This window comes from Ranitomeya variabilis, chromosome 5 (assembly GCF_051348905.1).
Source record: "Ranitomeya variabilis isolate aRanVar5 chromosome 5, aRanVar5.hap1, whole genome shotgun sequence".
Classification (NCBI taxonomy): domain Eukaryota; kingdom Metazoa; phylum Chordata; class Amphibia; order Anura; family Dendrobatidae; genus Ranitomeya; species Ranitomeya variabilis.
Window position 1 is genome coordinate 669,000,780 of NC_135236.1, and position 12,981 is coordinate 669,013,760.

Here is a 12,981-nt window from a genome sequence, read left to right on the forward strand (position 1 = left end):
ATTAACACCACGACCGCTAATTGCCATCCAGCTATTCTCAGTCGGCAGATTGTTGATTGTGATTTATATATAAATAGCGGTGACAGATTGGAGAGAGATTCTCGAGGATTTATAGACTAGAAACGTCCACAGTATGGCAGCATTTATATCCTTTATGAACCTTCAAATAAGTCAGATTTAAGTGCATTTTCCCTCTAAATTCTGGAGATAAATGGCGGCACAGGCTTCCACTCTTCACAATAAGTAATGGTCACAGCTCACCTATTCCACCTCTCTGCACAATGACCCCTGCACAGGTCATAGACCATGCCCATTACGCTCTCCAATAGAAGTAAGAGTACTCTCAAGACTACAGTTTCATATGGTAGAGAACCCATGTTTCCACTATTCACAATAGGTGATGGTCACAGCTGACTACTCCACCTTCCTGCACAGAGCATGCCCACTATAATCTCCTTTAAAAATCAAGGAGTGTTCTCCAGACTAACACATGACTCACTACTGTGATGATCACAACTCCATACACAATGACCCCTGTACAGGTCACAGAGCATGCCTACTAAACTCTTCAATAGAAGTCAATGAAACCTCCTGACAACAGGTCAGTATGGTAGAGAACAACGGATCCACTACTGAGAATAGATGATAGTCACAGCCAACCTCCTCCCCCTCTCAGTATAATGATCCCTGCACAGAGCATGCCCACTCTACTCTCTGTAAAACTCAAAAAGTAATCTCCAGACTATAGGTTCCTATGGTAGATGACTCCGAATCCATTATTGAATCCTTATTGATTCGGTAATGGGTCAAGTGTCGCCTTCTCTCTATTCCTGCATAGTGACACCTGCACAGGTCACAGAGCATGCTAGTGGGCATAGAAGTCAATCCCTCATCTCAAAACTATAGGATATTTTGGTTTGCAGCAAAGCATTGATAATAAATGATGATCACAATTATCCTCTTTCTACCTCCCTGCACATTGATCTCTGCACAGCTCATAGAGCATGCCCACTAAATTCTCATTAGAAATCAATGAATGATCCTCCAGACTGCATTTGCCTATGGTAGATAACAAAGCATTTGACAATGGGTGTTGATCACAGTTCATCTCCGCATTCTCCCTGCACAATGATCTCTGCACAGGTCACAGAGCATGCCCGCTATATTCTTCCATAAGTCAATCACTTATTTCTCAAGACTATAGGTTACTATGTTGGGTAGCAAAGTATTGATAATAAATTATCACAATTCTCTCCTTTCCACTTCCCTGTACAATGGTCTCTGCACAGGTCACAGCATGCCCACTATATTCTTCCATAAAAGTCAATCACTTATCTTTCAAGACTATAGATTACTATGGTGAAAAACAAAGCATTGATAATAAATGATCACAGTTCTCCTCTTCCACCCTCCCTGCGCAATGGTCTCTGTACAGGTCACAGAGCATGCCCACTATATTCTTCCACAAAAGTCAATCACTCCTCTCTCAAGACTATAGGTTACTATGTTGGGTAGCAAAGTATTGATGATAAATGATTATCACAATTCTCTTCTTTCCACTTCCCTGCACAATGATCTCTGTACAGGTCACAGAGCATGCCCACTTCTCATTAGAAATCAATGAGCATTTTTCGGACTGCATGTGCCTATAGTAGTTAACAAAGCATTGGAAGTAAGTGGTGATCACAGTTCACCTCCGCACCCTCCCTGCATAATGGCCTCTGCACAGGTCACAGAGCATGCCCATTAAATTCTGATTAGAAGTCGATACGTTGAGTTATCTCCAGCCTAACCATGTACAGTAAATGAAAGCAGGCTAGAAAATATAGGTGATACATTCCCTTTAAATCTTCCAGACAGACTACGAGGGTCAGGCCAAAAAGATGCTGGAGCTGCTGGAAAGTACGGATCTAATTATCGTTGCTGGCGGAGATGGGACCCTGCAGGAGGTAAGAACGATGGGATCCAGACACATCCACCCAGACTAGATCCCTGGATCGAATCTTACAATATATGTCGCATACAGCCAATTTGCGACAGCTGTATTTCGATTGCAGCTCTGGAGGTGACGGAACGCCGCACACTATGAGCACAATGAGCCGGAACACAAAGTAACACGACGGCCTTGTGTCTTGCAGGTTATCACAGGACTCCTCCGCAGGGACGATCAGGTAATGGCCTCCTATGCTGCATTGTGGGAATTCGTTACAGTGGATCAGTTGTTGAAAACCCAACACCAGGCTCTATGTTCTTACCTACCCTGATCCACTGCACCAAAACTGTCCTAACAGAACCTGGTTTGGAAGCAGGAGTGTTCCCATTCACTGACAGCAAGCAGGAGTCTTGAACATCGCGAGGAAATGAAGCACAAGGCGTATTGGGGAGTTGTAGAGGTTTTTATACATCGATGTGATCTTCTGTTTTTCAGGCTTCCTTCAGTAAAATCCCGATTGGGTTCATTCCACTAGGCGCGACCAACACCCTGAGCCAAACCCTGTACCCCCAGTCCGATAACAAGGTTCAGTAAGTGTCCGCTATCAGCTCTTTTATATGGAGGGTTGAGTAATGATGTGCTGTCAGATCCTCTGGCTTTCCCCGCCTGTAGCCGCCTCCGCGTTCAGGTGACTTTTCACAAAAAGCTGCACGAGATGATATTGCTATTTCTGGTCATTATGTGGCTCTTTCTTTACTTTTTTCTAATGATGAGTTCTGCTCTGTCTCCCGTATACTGCACACAAAGACATGAGGGATTCTTTCTGTCCTGTTTTTATGTAGCAGATGTTTAACAGCATTAGCAGCATGTAGGACATTATAGAGCAGTAATCAGCAGTGTAGATGTGAATCCAGAAAGCCACATGGAGGACATACAGCATCACTCAGCAGTGTACCTGTGAATCCAGCTCTCATACACTACACAGACATGAGGGATTCCTTTTGTCTTTATCTAGCAGATGTTCAGAAGCAGTAGCCTGGAGAACATTACACAGCAGCACTGAGCAGTGTACTTGTGAATCTAGCTCCCATACACTACACACGGACATATGAGGTAATCCTATCATCTCTATTTAGAAAAGCAGCATGGAGGATGTAATACTGAGCAGTGTTACTGTGAATCGAGATAGCAGCAGTGTAGCTATGAATTTAGCTCCCATACACTTCAAACACAGACATGAGGGATTCCTGTTTTCCTATCTTAAGTAAAAGCAGTGGCAGCATGAAGGTTAATACACAGCAGTACCGAGCAGTGTAGCTGTGAATCCAGATAGCAGCATGGAGGGCATGATACAGCAGTGTAGCTGTGAATCCAGCTCCCATACACTACAAACGGACATGAGGGATTCCTGCTTTCCTATCTTTATTTAGCAAAAGCAGCGGCAGCATGGAGGTCATTATACAGCTGTAATGAGCAGTGTAGCTGTGAATTCATCTCCAAAATTAGATATAACGTTTACTAGAAAGCAGATACGGTCTATGGCTGTTCTTCTACTCTGTTCCTCACCTTCTTTTCTCTGTAACCTTTAATAGGCAGCTGTAATTTGATCTCTGTAAGATGGTGGTCCGTTTTTGTTTTGACCAAGATGGATTTTTAGCTTTTTTTTTTTTTTTTTTTTGTGAGATTGGAGAGAAGTGGCTCATAAGTGGAGAATGAAGCTGATTTCTCTGATCAGATTTGTCTCTATGGTAATGACGCCCAAATAGTGTTGCTCTGCTTTTCCAGGAACAGATATAGTGAAAAAGAAAACCCAAACTTGGATTCAGAGAGTAAAGTCTTCTGTCCCCATCCTCGAATTGAAAAATCTCTCAGCAGCCTCTTCAGTCTTTCCCCACAGCATCATCCGATCAGCCTGGTCCTGACAAATAACCCGGCGCGTTTCGCTGATTACCGGCAGAAGCAATTTAATTTCTTTTGCATTTTATTGCTCATAAATATGTCTCAGACGCATGCGGCCGTTACACAGCGGAGATGAGGGGCTGCACGTCGGAATGACTTACCCTTTACAGATTCGTCAAGTATCGGCGCGCTTGTAAAGTTTTAATTGGCCCCCGTCTCTCTGTCCTTGTTTGATCTATAAGGACACCGTCTCTTGTATGTTTCCACAGTCAAAACAATCGTCTGGGACTTTTCTAAGATATGAAAAAATAAAAAAAACAAGTGGGAAAGGGCTGAAGGACGGCTGCATTTCTTGAAAGCAAAGGATTGGGCATATGAATTCAAGCTGCCCACTCCTACTCTCATCAAACATCTTCTGCCAGGGAAGGGTCGAGAGGCAGATTAAGATGGGCATTGAGTCTCATCAAAATTATTAGGTTTGGCAGACTTTAATGTGTGGGAAAGAATTTTCTTTGAGCGCTAAGCTGTATGTGCCTTAAAGGGAATCTTTCATCATATTCATACATATGGAAGTAGTGTCATGGCTGTGTAGGCGCTAGTCTCTCAATAAAAATGCTACTTTTATTGTAAAAATCCGATGTTCCAGTCATGAGAAATCTAGTGTACTAGTCGTATGCAAATTAGGCTGAAAGAAGCAATCCATTTCCTGCTTGATTTGCATATTAAACCTACCCTGATTACTCATGGCTAGTAGATCCGATCTCTACGAAAAAGGTATCATTTTGATTGGGAGACAAGCACCTACACAGCCATACCACTACTTCCATATGTAAAAAGGTGCCGACGGGTTCCCTTTAAGGCCTCTCCCCTTTAATAAAGGCGTCCTTTCATATTATAGTAAATCATTTTCCATGAGTTATATGAATAACGTATATGGAGGGATGTCAGAACTCTTCCCTGATGTTGGCGTGAAGAAAGATTAGGCATATTGAACTTTGATATGTCCAGTCTTTTTTTTTTTTTTTTCCTCCAGATGGAGATTGAAAATATAGAGAGTGGAGTGTACATTGATTTCTATAGTTTATATTTTTTATCTGCCAGCAGGGAGGAAGTAAAGGGCTGCAGTATTTTTAAAAAATGGCGTTTAGTATAGGAAGCTTCTCTTCGTATGTATCTTTCAGGCACATCTCCGATGCTACGATTTCCATCCTGCAAGGAGAGACCATGCCGCTGGATGTGCTGCAGATAAAGGTAAGGCGGCTCCCCCCTCTGAGCACATGTGCTGAAACACAGGAGATAATTGGGAGGAAAAAAAAGCAAAGCTTCAGTGTAAAGCACAGACGATTCTATCAAATACCGCAATAATACAGAACTAAACCAAACTGGAGGACGTTGAGGCAGCTGCCTGAGGGGTGAAGTCCCCTTTCAGTAAGGGCGAGTAGAGCGTACTGAGACCGGTTAGATCCATAAAGCCTTTTCCCGCGCCGCCTCTTGAGTAGTCTCGCAAGGAGGAAGATGCATGATCCCGCTGGCAGTAAATTGGCCTAGATGAACGTGTTTATCCATCCAGCTCGGCCTCGCGCTCAGTCCTAATTTTAATCCAATATATATAATGGCGCGTTTATCGATCCTGGAGGACGGTGAATAAAAAACCCAAAACCTGTCGGGAGAATAATCACGTCTCATTAGCTAAAATAAACGATATGTGACCGCCCGCACTAATCTCGCCGTTCTCCGGACCCAGAGCCGGCAACCATCGTTAATGTAGAAGAATCCACGATATGTGACCGCCCGCACTAATCTCGCCGTTCTCCGGACCCGGGGCCGGCATCCATCATTAATGTAGAAGAATCCACGATATGTGACCGCCCGCACTAATCTCGCCGCTCTCCGGACCCGGGGCCGGCAACCATCATTAATGTAGAGGAATCCACGATATGTGACCGCCCGCACTAATCTCACCGCTCTCCGGACCCGGGGGTGGCATCCATCATTAATGTAGAGGAATCCACGATATGTGACCGCCCGCACTAATCTCACCGCTCTCCGGACCTGGGGCCGGCATCCATCATTAATGTAGAGGAATCCACGATATGTGACCGCTCGCACTAATCTCGCCGCACCCGGGGCCGGCATCCATCATTAATGTAGAAGAATCCACGATATGTGACCGCCCGCACTAATCTTGCCACACCCGAGGCCGGCATCCATCAATAATGTAGAAGAATCCACGATATGTGACCGCCCGCACTAATCTCGCCGCTCTCCGGACCCGGGGCCGGCAACCATCATTAATGTAGAGGAATCCACGATATGTGACCGCCTGCACTAATCTCGCCGCTCTCCGGACCCGGGGCCAGCAACCATCATTAATGTAGAGGAATCCACGATATGTGACCGCCTGCACTAATCTCGCCGCTCTCCGGGGCCGGCATCCATCATTAATGTAGAAGAATCCACGATATGTGACCGCCTGCACTAATCTCGCCGTTCTCCGGACCCGGGGCCGGCATCCATCATTAATGTAGAAGAATCCACGATATGTGACCGCCCGCACTAATCTCGCCGCTCTCCGGACCCGGGGCCGGCAACCATCATTAATGTAGAGGAATCCACGATATGTGACCGCCCGCACTAATCTCGCCGCTCTCCGGACCCGGGGCCGGCAACCATCATTAATGTAGAGGAATCCACGATATGTGACCGCCCGCACTAATCTCGCCGCTCTCCGGACCCGGGGCCGGCAACCATCATTAATGTAGAGGAATCCACGATATGTGACCGCCCGCACTAATCTCGCCGCTCTCCGGACCCGGGGCCGGCAACCATCATTAATGTAGAGGAATCCACGATATGTGACCGCCTGCACTAATCTCGCCGTTCTCCGGACCCGGGGCCGGCATCCATCATTAATGTAGAAGAATCCACGATATGTGACCGCCCGCACTAATCTCGCCGCTCTCCGGACCCGGGGCCGGCAACCATCATTAATGTAGAGGAATCCACGATATGTGACCGCCCGCACTAATCTCGCCGCTCTCCGGACCCGGGGCCGGCATCCATCATTAATGTAGAGGAATCCACGATATGTGACCGCCCGCACTAATCTTGCCACACCCGAGGCCGGCATCCATCAATAATGTAGAAGAATCCACGATATGTGACCGCCCGCACTAATCTCGCCGCTCTCCGGACCCGGGGCCGGCATCCATCAATAATGTAGAAGAATCCACGATATGTGACCGCCCGCACTAATCTCGCCGCTCTCCGGACCCGGGGCCGGCATCCATCATTAATGTAGAAGAATCCACGATATGTGACCGCCCGCACTAATCTCGCCACTCTACAGACCTGGGACCGGCATCCATCATTAATGTAGAGGAATCCACGATACGTGACCTCCCGCACTAATCTCGCCGCTCTCCGGACCCGAGGCCGGCATCCATCATTAATGTAGAAGAATCCACGATATGTGACCGCCCGCACTAATCTCGCCGCTCTCCGGACCCGGGGCCGGCAACCATCATTAATGTAGAGGAATCCACGATATGTGACCGCCCGCACTAATCTCGCCGCTCTCCGGACCCGGGGCCGGCAACCATCATTAATGTAGAGGAATCCACGATATGTGACCGCCCGCACTAATCTCGCCGCTCTCCGGACCCGAGGCCGGCATCCATCATTAATGTAGAAGAATCCACGATATGTGACCGCCCGCACTAATCTCGCCGCTCTCCGGACCCGGGGCCGGCAACCATCATTAATGTAGAGGAATCCACGATATGTGACCGCCCGCACTAATCTCGCCGCTCTCCGGACCCGGGGCCGGCATCCATCAATAATGTAGAAGAATCCACGATATGTGACCGCCCGCACTAATCTCGCCGCTCTCCGGACCCGGGGCCGGCATCCATCATTAATGTAGAAGAATCCACGATATGTGACCGCCCGCACTAATCTCGCCACTCTACAGACCTGGGACCGGCATCCATCATTAATGTAGAGGAATCCACGATACGTGACCTCCCGCACTAATCTCGCCGCTCTCCGGACCCGAGGCCGGCATCCATCATTAATGTAGAAGAATCCACGATATGTGACCGCCTGCACTAATCACGCCGCACCCGAGGCCGGCATCCATCATTAATGTAGAGGAATCAAAGATATGTGACTGCCCGCACTAATCTCGACGGTCTCCGGACCCGGGGCCGGCACCCATCATTAATGTAGAAGAATCCACGATATGTGACTGCCCGCACTAATCTCGCCGCTCTACAGACCTGGGACCGGCATCCATCATTAATGTAGAGGAATCCACGATACGTGACCTCCCGCACTAATCTCGCCGCTCTCCGGACCCGAGGCCGGCATCCATCATTAATGTAGAGGAATCCTCTCTGTCGTTTTTACCGGTCGTCCCTGGTACCTGTTACTTCTGATCCCTCTCTCGTTCCTCAGGGAGATCAGGAGCAGCCGGTGTTTGCGCTGAATGGTCTGAGATGGGGCAGTTACCGAGACGCCGCCGCAAAATCCACCAAGTAAGTTCACGGAGAATTACTCCTTTTAGTCCAGCACATCCAGGGTGCTCAAAAGTGGGCAAAACTCTGCCCAGGCCCCTCTTCCATTACTCCTCCTCTATCTGTGACCACCTCCTCCTTTCACAGTGGGAGAAGGGGGCTGGCTCACTTCAGTGCTATTCCCCCCTACTATTCATCCCGTACAAAAACCATGGGGAGTAAACACTCTTGAGACGTGGGCTTATCGATGGGGGTCCATCTGCTGAGAACCACTGTTCACACGGGACCTTTTTTAGACCCCCTAACTCTGGATCACAAAGTGCTACTGAGCATGTGCGACCATCATTCGCAGAGGTCGCACATGCTCAGTTGGAACTTTTCTTTTGAGCAGTGGGGGGATCCCAGCAGTGAGACCCCCCGCGATATTAAACATTCATCACCTAACCTATGGGACACACAGTTTATCGGTCAATCTTTTAGATTTTTTTTTGTGTGTGTGTGGGGGGGTTTCCCTTTAATATTCACCAAACTTCTATTTTTTTCACGTTGTTCCTGAATCATTAAAAAGATATTGATATCCCCAAGATCCTATCCCAATATGAGGTGTAATAATAATATCAAATACCTCTAATTTGAAAAGTAGTATAGTTCTTCTGATTCGCTTACCACATGTGCAGGGCATTGCAGTTGCTTAGGTATCCATGGTTGCAACTAATTCTCACTATCTGAATGGTCGTAACCATGGATACCCAAGCTACGGCAATGCCCTGCAGATGGGGTGAGAGACGGCAAATCAGAAGAACTATACCACGTTTCTAATTTGAGGTATTTGCTCATATTAATGATATTATACCTGCTACGTATTGGGATAGGATCTTAGAGATGGGAATACATCTTTAATTCCTCAATGACCAACTACAAAAAAAAAATCACGGAATTGTGATTTTACAGCATTCCTCAAAAGTTGGACCGAAATACAGACTTGGCCAATATGGGGTTAATTATAAGATGATTTTTTTTTCCTTCCACAAGGTTTTTAATAGACCTCCCGGGACCCCCAATAACAGGACGTAAACCCAGCCGAAAAGCTTTTACACTAATACAGGATGCTGAGCGCTGAAACTCCTGTTTCCTTGTAAATGTATTATCGCCATTTAATGTCATTGTCCTGTGCTCCACCGTAATCGCTCCCTCACTGCCAGTCACAATCTTCCTTGTCGCCTTCTCTTCACAGATATTGGTATTTGGGGCCACTGAAGGCGAGAGCCGCTCATTTGTTCAGTACACTTAAGGTACGGCCTGGACTGTTTATCTAGGACACCATTCCCTGGTGTCCTATACAGAAGAAGTAGCCAGCGGGCAAAATGCTGGGAAGTGTTAACCCCTCATGGTGAGGGGTGGCCAACTCAAGAAGGAAAATGTGATTTTCTTATAGAGTTAGTGTGATCTAGAACATCCCTATAATACTGCCCCTATGTACAAGAATGGAACTACTATAATACTGCCCCTATGTACAAGAATATAACTACTATAATACTGCCCCTATGTACAAGAATATATCTACTATAATACTGCCCCTATGTACAAGAATGGAACTACTATAATACTGCCCCCCTGTACAAGAATATAACTACTATAATACTGCCCCTATGTACAAGAATATAACTACTATAATACTGCTCCCTATGTATAAGAATATAACTACTATAATATTGCTCCTATGTACAAGAATATAACTACTATAATATTGCTCCTATGTACAAGAATATAACTGCTATAATACTGCTCATATGTACAAGAATATAACTGCTATAATACTGCCCCTATGTACAAGAATATAACTACTATAATACTGCTCCTATGTACAAGAATATAACTACTATAATACTGCCCCTATGTACAAGAATATAACTACTATAATACTGCCCCTATGTACAAGAATATAACTACTATAATACTGCCCCCATGAACAAGAATATAACTACTATAATACTGCCCCCATGTACAAGAATATAACTACTATAATACTGCCCCCATGTACAAGAATATAACTACTATAATACTGCCCCCATGTACAAGAATATAACTACTATAATACTGCCCCCATGTACAAGAATATAACTACTATAATACTGCTCCTATGTACAAGAATATAACTACTATAATACTGCCCCTATGTACAAGAATGTAACTACTATAATACTGCTCCTATGTACAAGAATATAACTACTATAATACTGCCCCCATGTACAAGAATATAACTACTATAATACTGCTCCTATGTACAAGAATATAACTGCTATAATACTGCCCCCATGTACAAGAATATAACTACTATAATACTGCTCCTATGTACAAGAATATAACTAGTATAATGCTGCCACGTGTGATGTTCTCTCTATGATTTATGACTCTCCAGACTTCTTACATTTATACTAGTAACTATTCGTTTTTTGCTGCTTCTTACGTTTTCCCCACGATCTGTGTAGATTTTGCCTTTTTCAGGGTTACCATTACCAGATCTGAGTCACCGGCTATAATTCGGGAGCTGAGCGCGCGTCGTGGTATTTATAACGCTGCGCTATTATAGATGGTGACGGAGCCGCAGCTTCTTCACAATGCGCTGACTGATTCAGATCGGGAAGCAGAACATACAATTTGCGCTCCGTGCGGTGTATTGTGGGGTAATTTGGGGGGTTTTTAGCTTTTCACGGCTCCATTCATGTGTGATGAACAGATTACCGGGAAAGGGTAGCGCAATATGACGGCTCGATAAAGACGCTCAGCGAGCCCGTCCCTCGGCGCCTGTCCTAATTACACAGGTCGGATCTATTTATGGCAGGGCCCGCTTATTTTCCAGGAGTGGCCGCAGAGACACGAGGCCTCCGTCCTCTTCTTAGGACCCACTGAGCGACCACCTGAAGAAGAGGCCAAGGAGCCATTGGGCCGTCCTCCTCTGCATGTCCGGATATACCGCAGGCTCGTCCAATACTGGTCACCGCCAAAAGTTGGTAAGCGAATAGTGTAACACTATAAGATTGTTTTTTTTTATAGATTCTCTGTGTGGGGGAAGGGAGGCGACAACTGCTTTGTCCATATGTCAGACTGGTGGTTGTCAAAAGGATCGGTTCACTTTCCTGATGTGTTTTTTTTATTATTATTAAATACATGAAATAACAATTCTGGAACATTGCTTATTAGCATTTTATATTGAACGGTTTCTCTGTTGTTCCTCCTGGAAATATGGAAAAACTCAGCTGTTACCCTTCCTCTTCTTATGGGGGGGAGTGTCTGACATTGAACCTGTCCGAAAAACACTTATTTTACCTCCCACTGGCGATATGGTATTTATATGAATTTTATTTTAGAAGTTCCAGTGGAGGTGGCACCAGAGCCCTGGGAAGAAGCCCAGCTTTCTGCTGTAGAACTGTCGATAAGTACACAGAACCGGCATCCGGATCTGATGGTGAGATGATATAGTAGGCTGGGCTCTGTGCTGTCCTCTCCCCAGTGTCGAAGCCGGCTCACGAGAAGACGCTGATTCCCCTCCCTTTTCCTGTGTCGAACTGGCCCACCCATGAGGAGTCAACCCCTCAACGTCTTCCTGTGTGGAGCCAGCACACCCATGAGTAGTTGCCTCACTCCTCTTCCTGTGTGAGCTGGCCCACCCATGGGAGTCACCTGCCCCCTCTTCCCACACACCGGAGCTGTGCCACCCACAAGGAGTTGTCTCCCCCTTGTCAGAGCCGGCCCACCCACGAGGAGTTGCCTCCCCCCTCTTCCCGTTTCAGAGCCAGCCCACCCACAAGTTGTCGTCACCCCCCTATTCCTGCATCTGAGCCAGCCCACCCGTGAGGAGTCGCCTCCCCCTCTTCCTGCGTCTGAGCCCACCAACGAAGAGTTGACTCCCCCTCTTCTCGCATCTGAGCCAGCCCACCCACGAGGAGTCGCCTCCCCCGCTTTGGAGCCGACCCACCCACAAGGAGTCGCCTTCCCCCCCCCCTTCCCGCATCGGAGTCGGCCCACCTATGAGCAGTCACTTGCCCCTCTTCCTAGATCAAAGCCATACCACCTACAAGGAGTCACTCCCCCTCTTCCCTCATTGGCTCTGCTCCACCCACACGGAGTAGTCTCCCCCTCTTCCCATGTTGGAACCGGCCCACCCACACGGAGTAGTCTCCCCCTCTTCCTGTGTCAGTCGGCCCACCCACAAGTAGTCTCCCCCTCTTCCCGTGTCAGACCCGCTCCCCCTCTTCCCGCGTTGGAGCCGGCCCACAAGTAGCTGCTGTGTGTTCTGTAATATTTGCCCTTTTGTCACCAGCGCACAATGGACTCCATGAGCGTCTGCATTGAGCCAGACTCCATCAGCAAGTCTGAATTCATTAGTCTGGGGTGAGTCCTTTTCTCTTAATGGTGTCCCATCTGTGCAGCACAGAGGATTTCAGCCGCCTTGAATCTTACTTTTTTGTAAAACGTTTCAGTGTGGAGAAGACGACCAATCCCCGGCTGTGCCCGAAAGCCGCCCAGATCTTACACGTCAGCCGCTGCACTGTCCAGCTGCCAGAGGTGAGCACTAAGCCCAAACTTACCGTGTGCTGTCCTGGGGCGGCCATTGCACTGGGCCGAAATTGT

The 12,981-nt window shown here is 47.0% G+C and overlaps 1 protein-coding gene across 4 annotated transcripts in view; it reads left to right on the forward strand.

Moving 5' to 3' along the window:
• The window catches only part of AGK (acylglycerol kinase), a 29,534-nt gene that overhangs the window by 15,000 nt on the left and 1,553 nt on the right, over positions 1-12,981 (forward strand). For all 4 annotated transcript variants that reach the window (XM_077266715.1, XM_077266718.1, XM_077266717.1 and 1 more), the window contains 10 exons: positions 1,857-1,949; positions 2,139-2,171; positions 2,429-2,523; positions 5,014-5,083; positions 8,291-8,370; positions 9,584-9,641; positions 11,210-11,360; positions 11,718-11,815; positions 12,671-12,741; positions 12,831-12,915. In XM_077266715.1, coding sequence (XP_077122830.1) covers positions 1,857-1,949; positions 2,139-2,171; positions 2,429-2,523; positions 5,014-5,083; positions 8,291-8,370; positions 9,584-9,641; positions 11,210-11,360; positions 11,718-11,815; positions 12,671-12,741; positions 12,831-12,915 — 834 coding nt within the window. The remainder of the gene's footprint in view (positions 1-1,856; positions 1,950-2,138; positions 2,172-2,428; positions 2,524-5,013; positions 5,084-8,290; positions 8,371-9,583; positions 9,642-11,209; positions 11,361-11,717; positions 11,816-12,670; positions 12,742-12,830; positions 12,916-12,981) is intronic.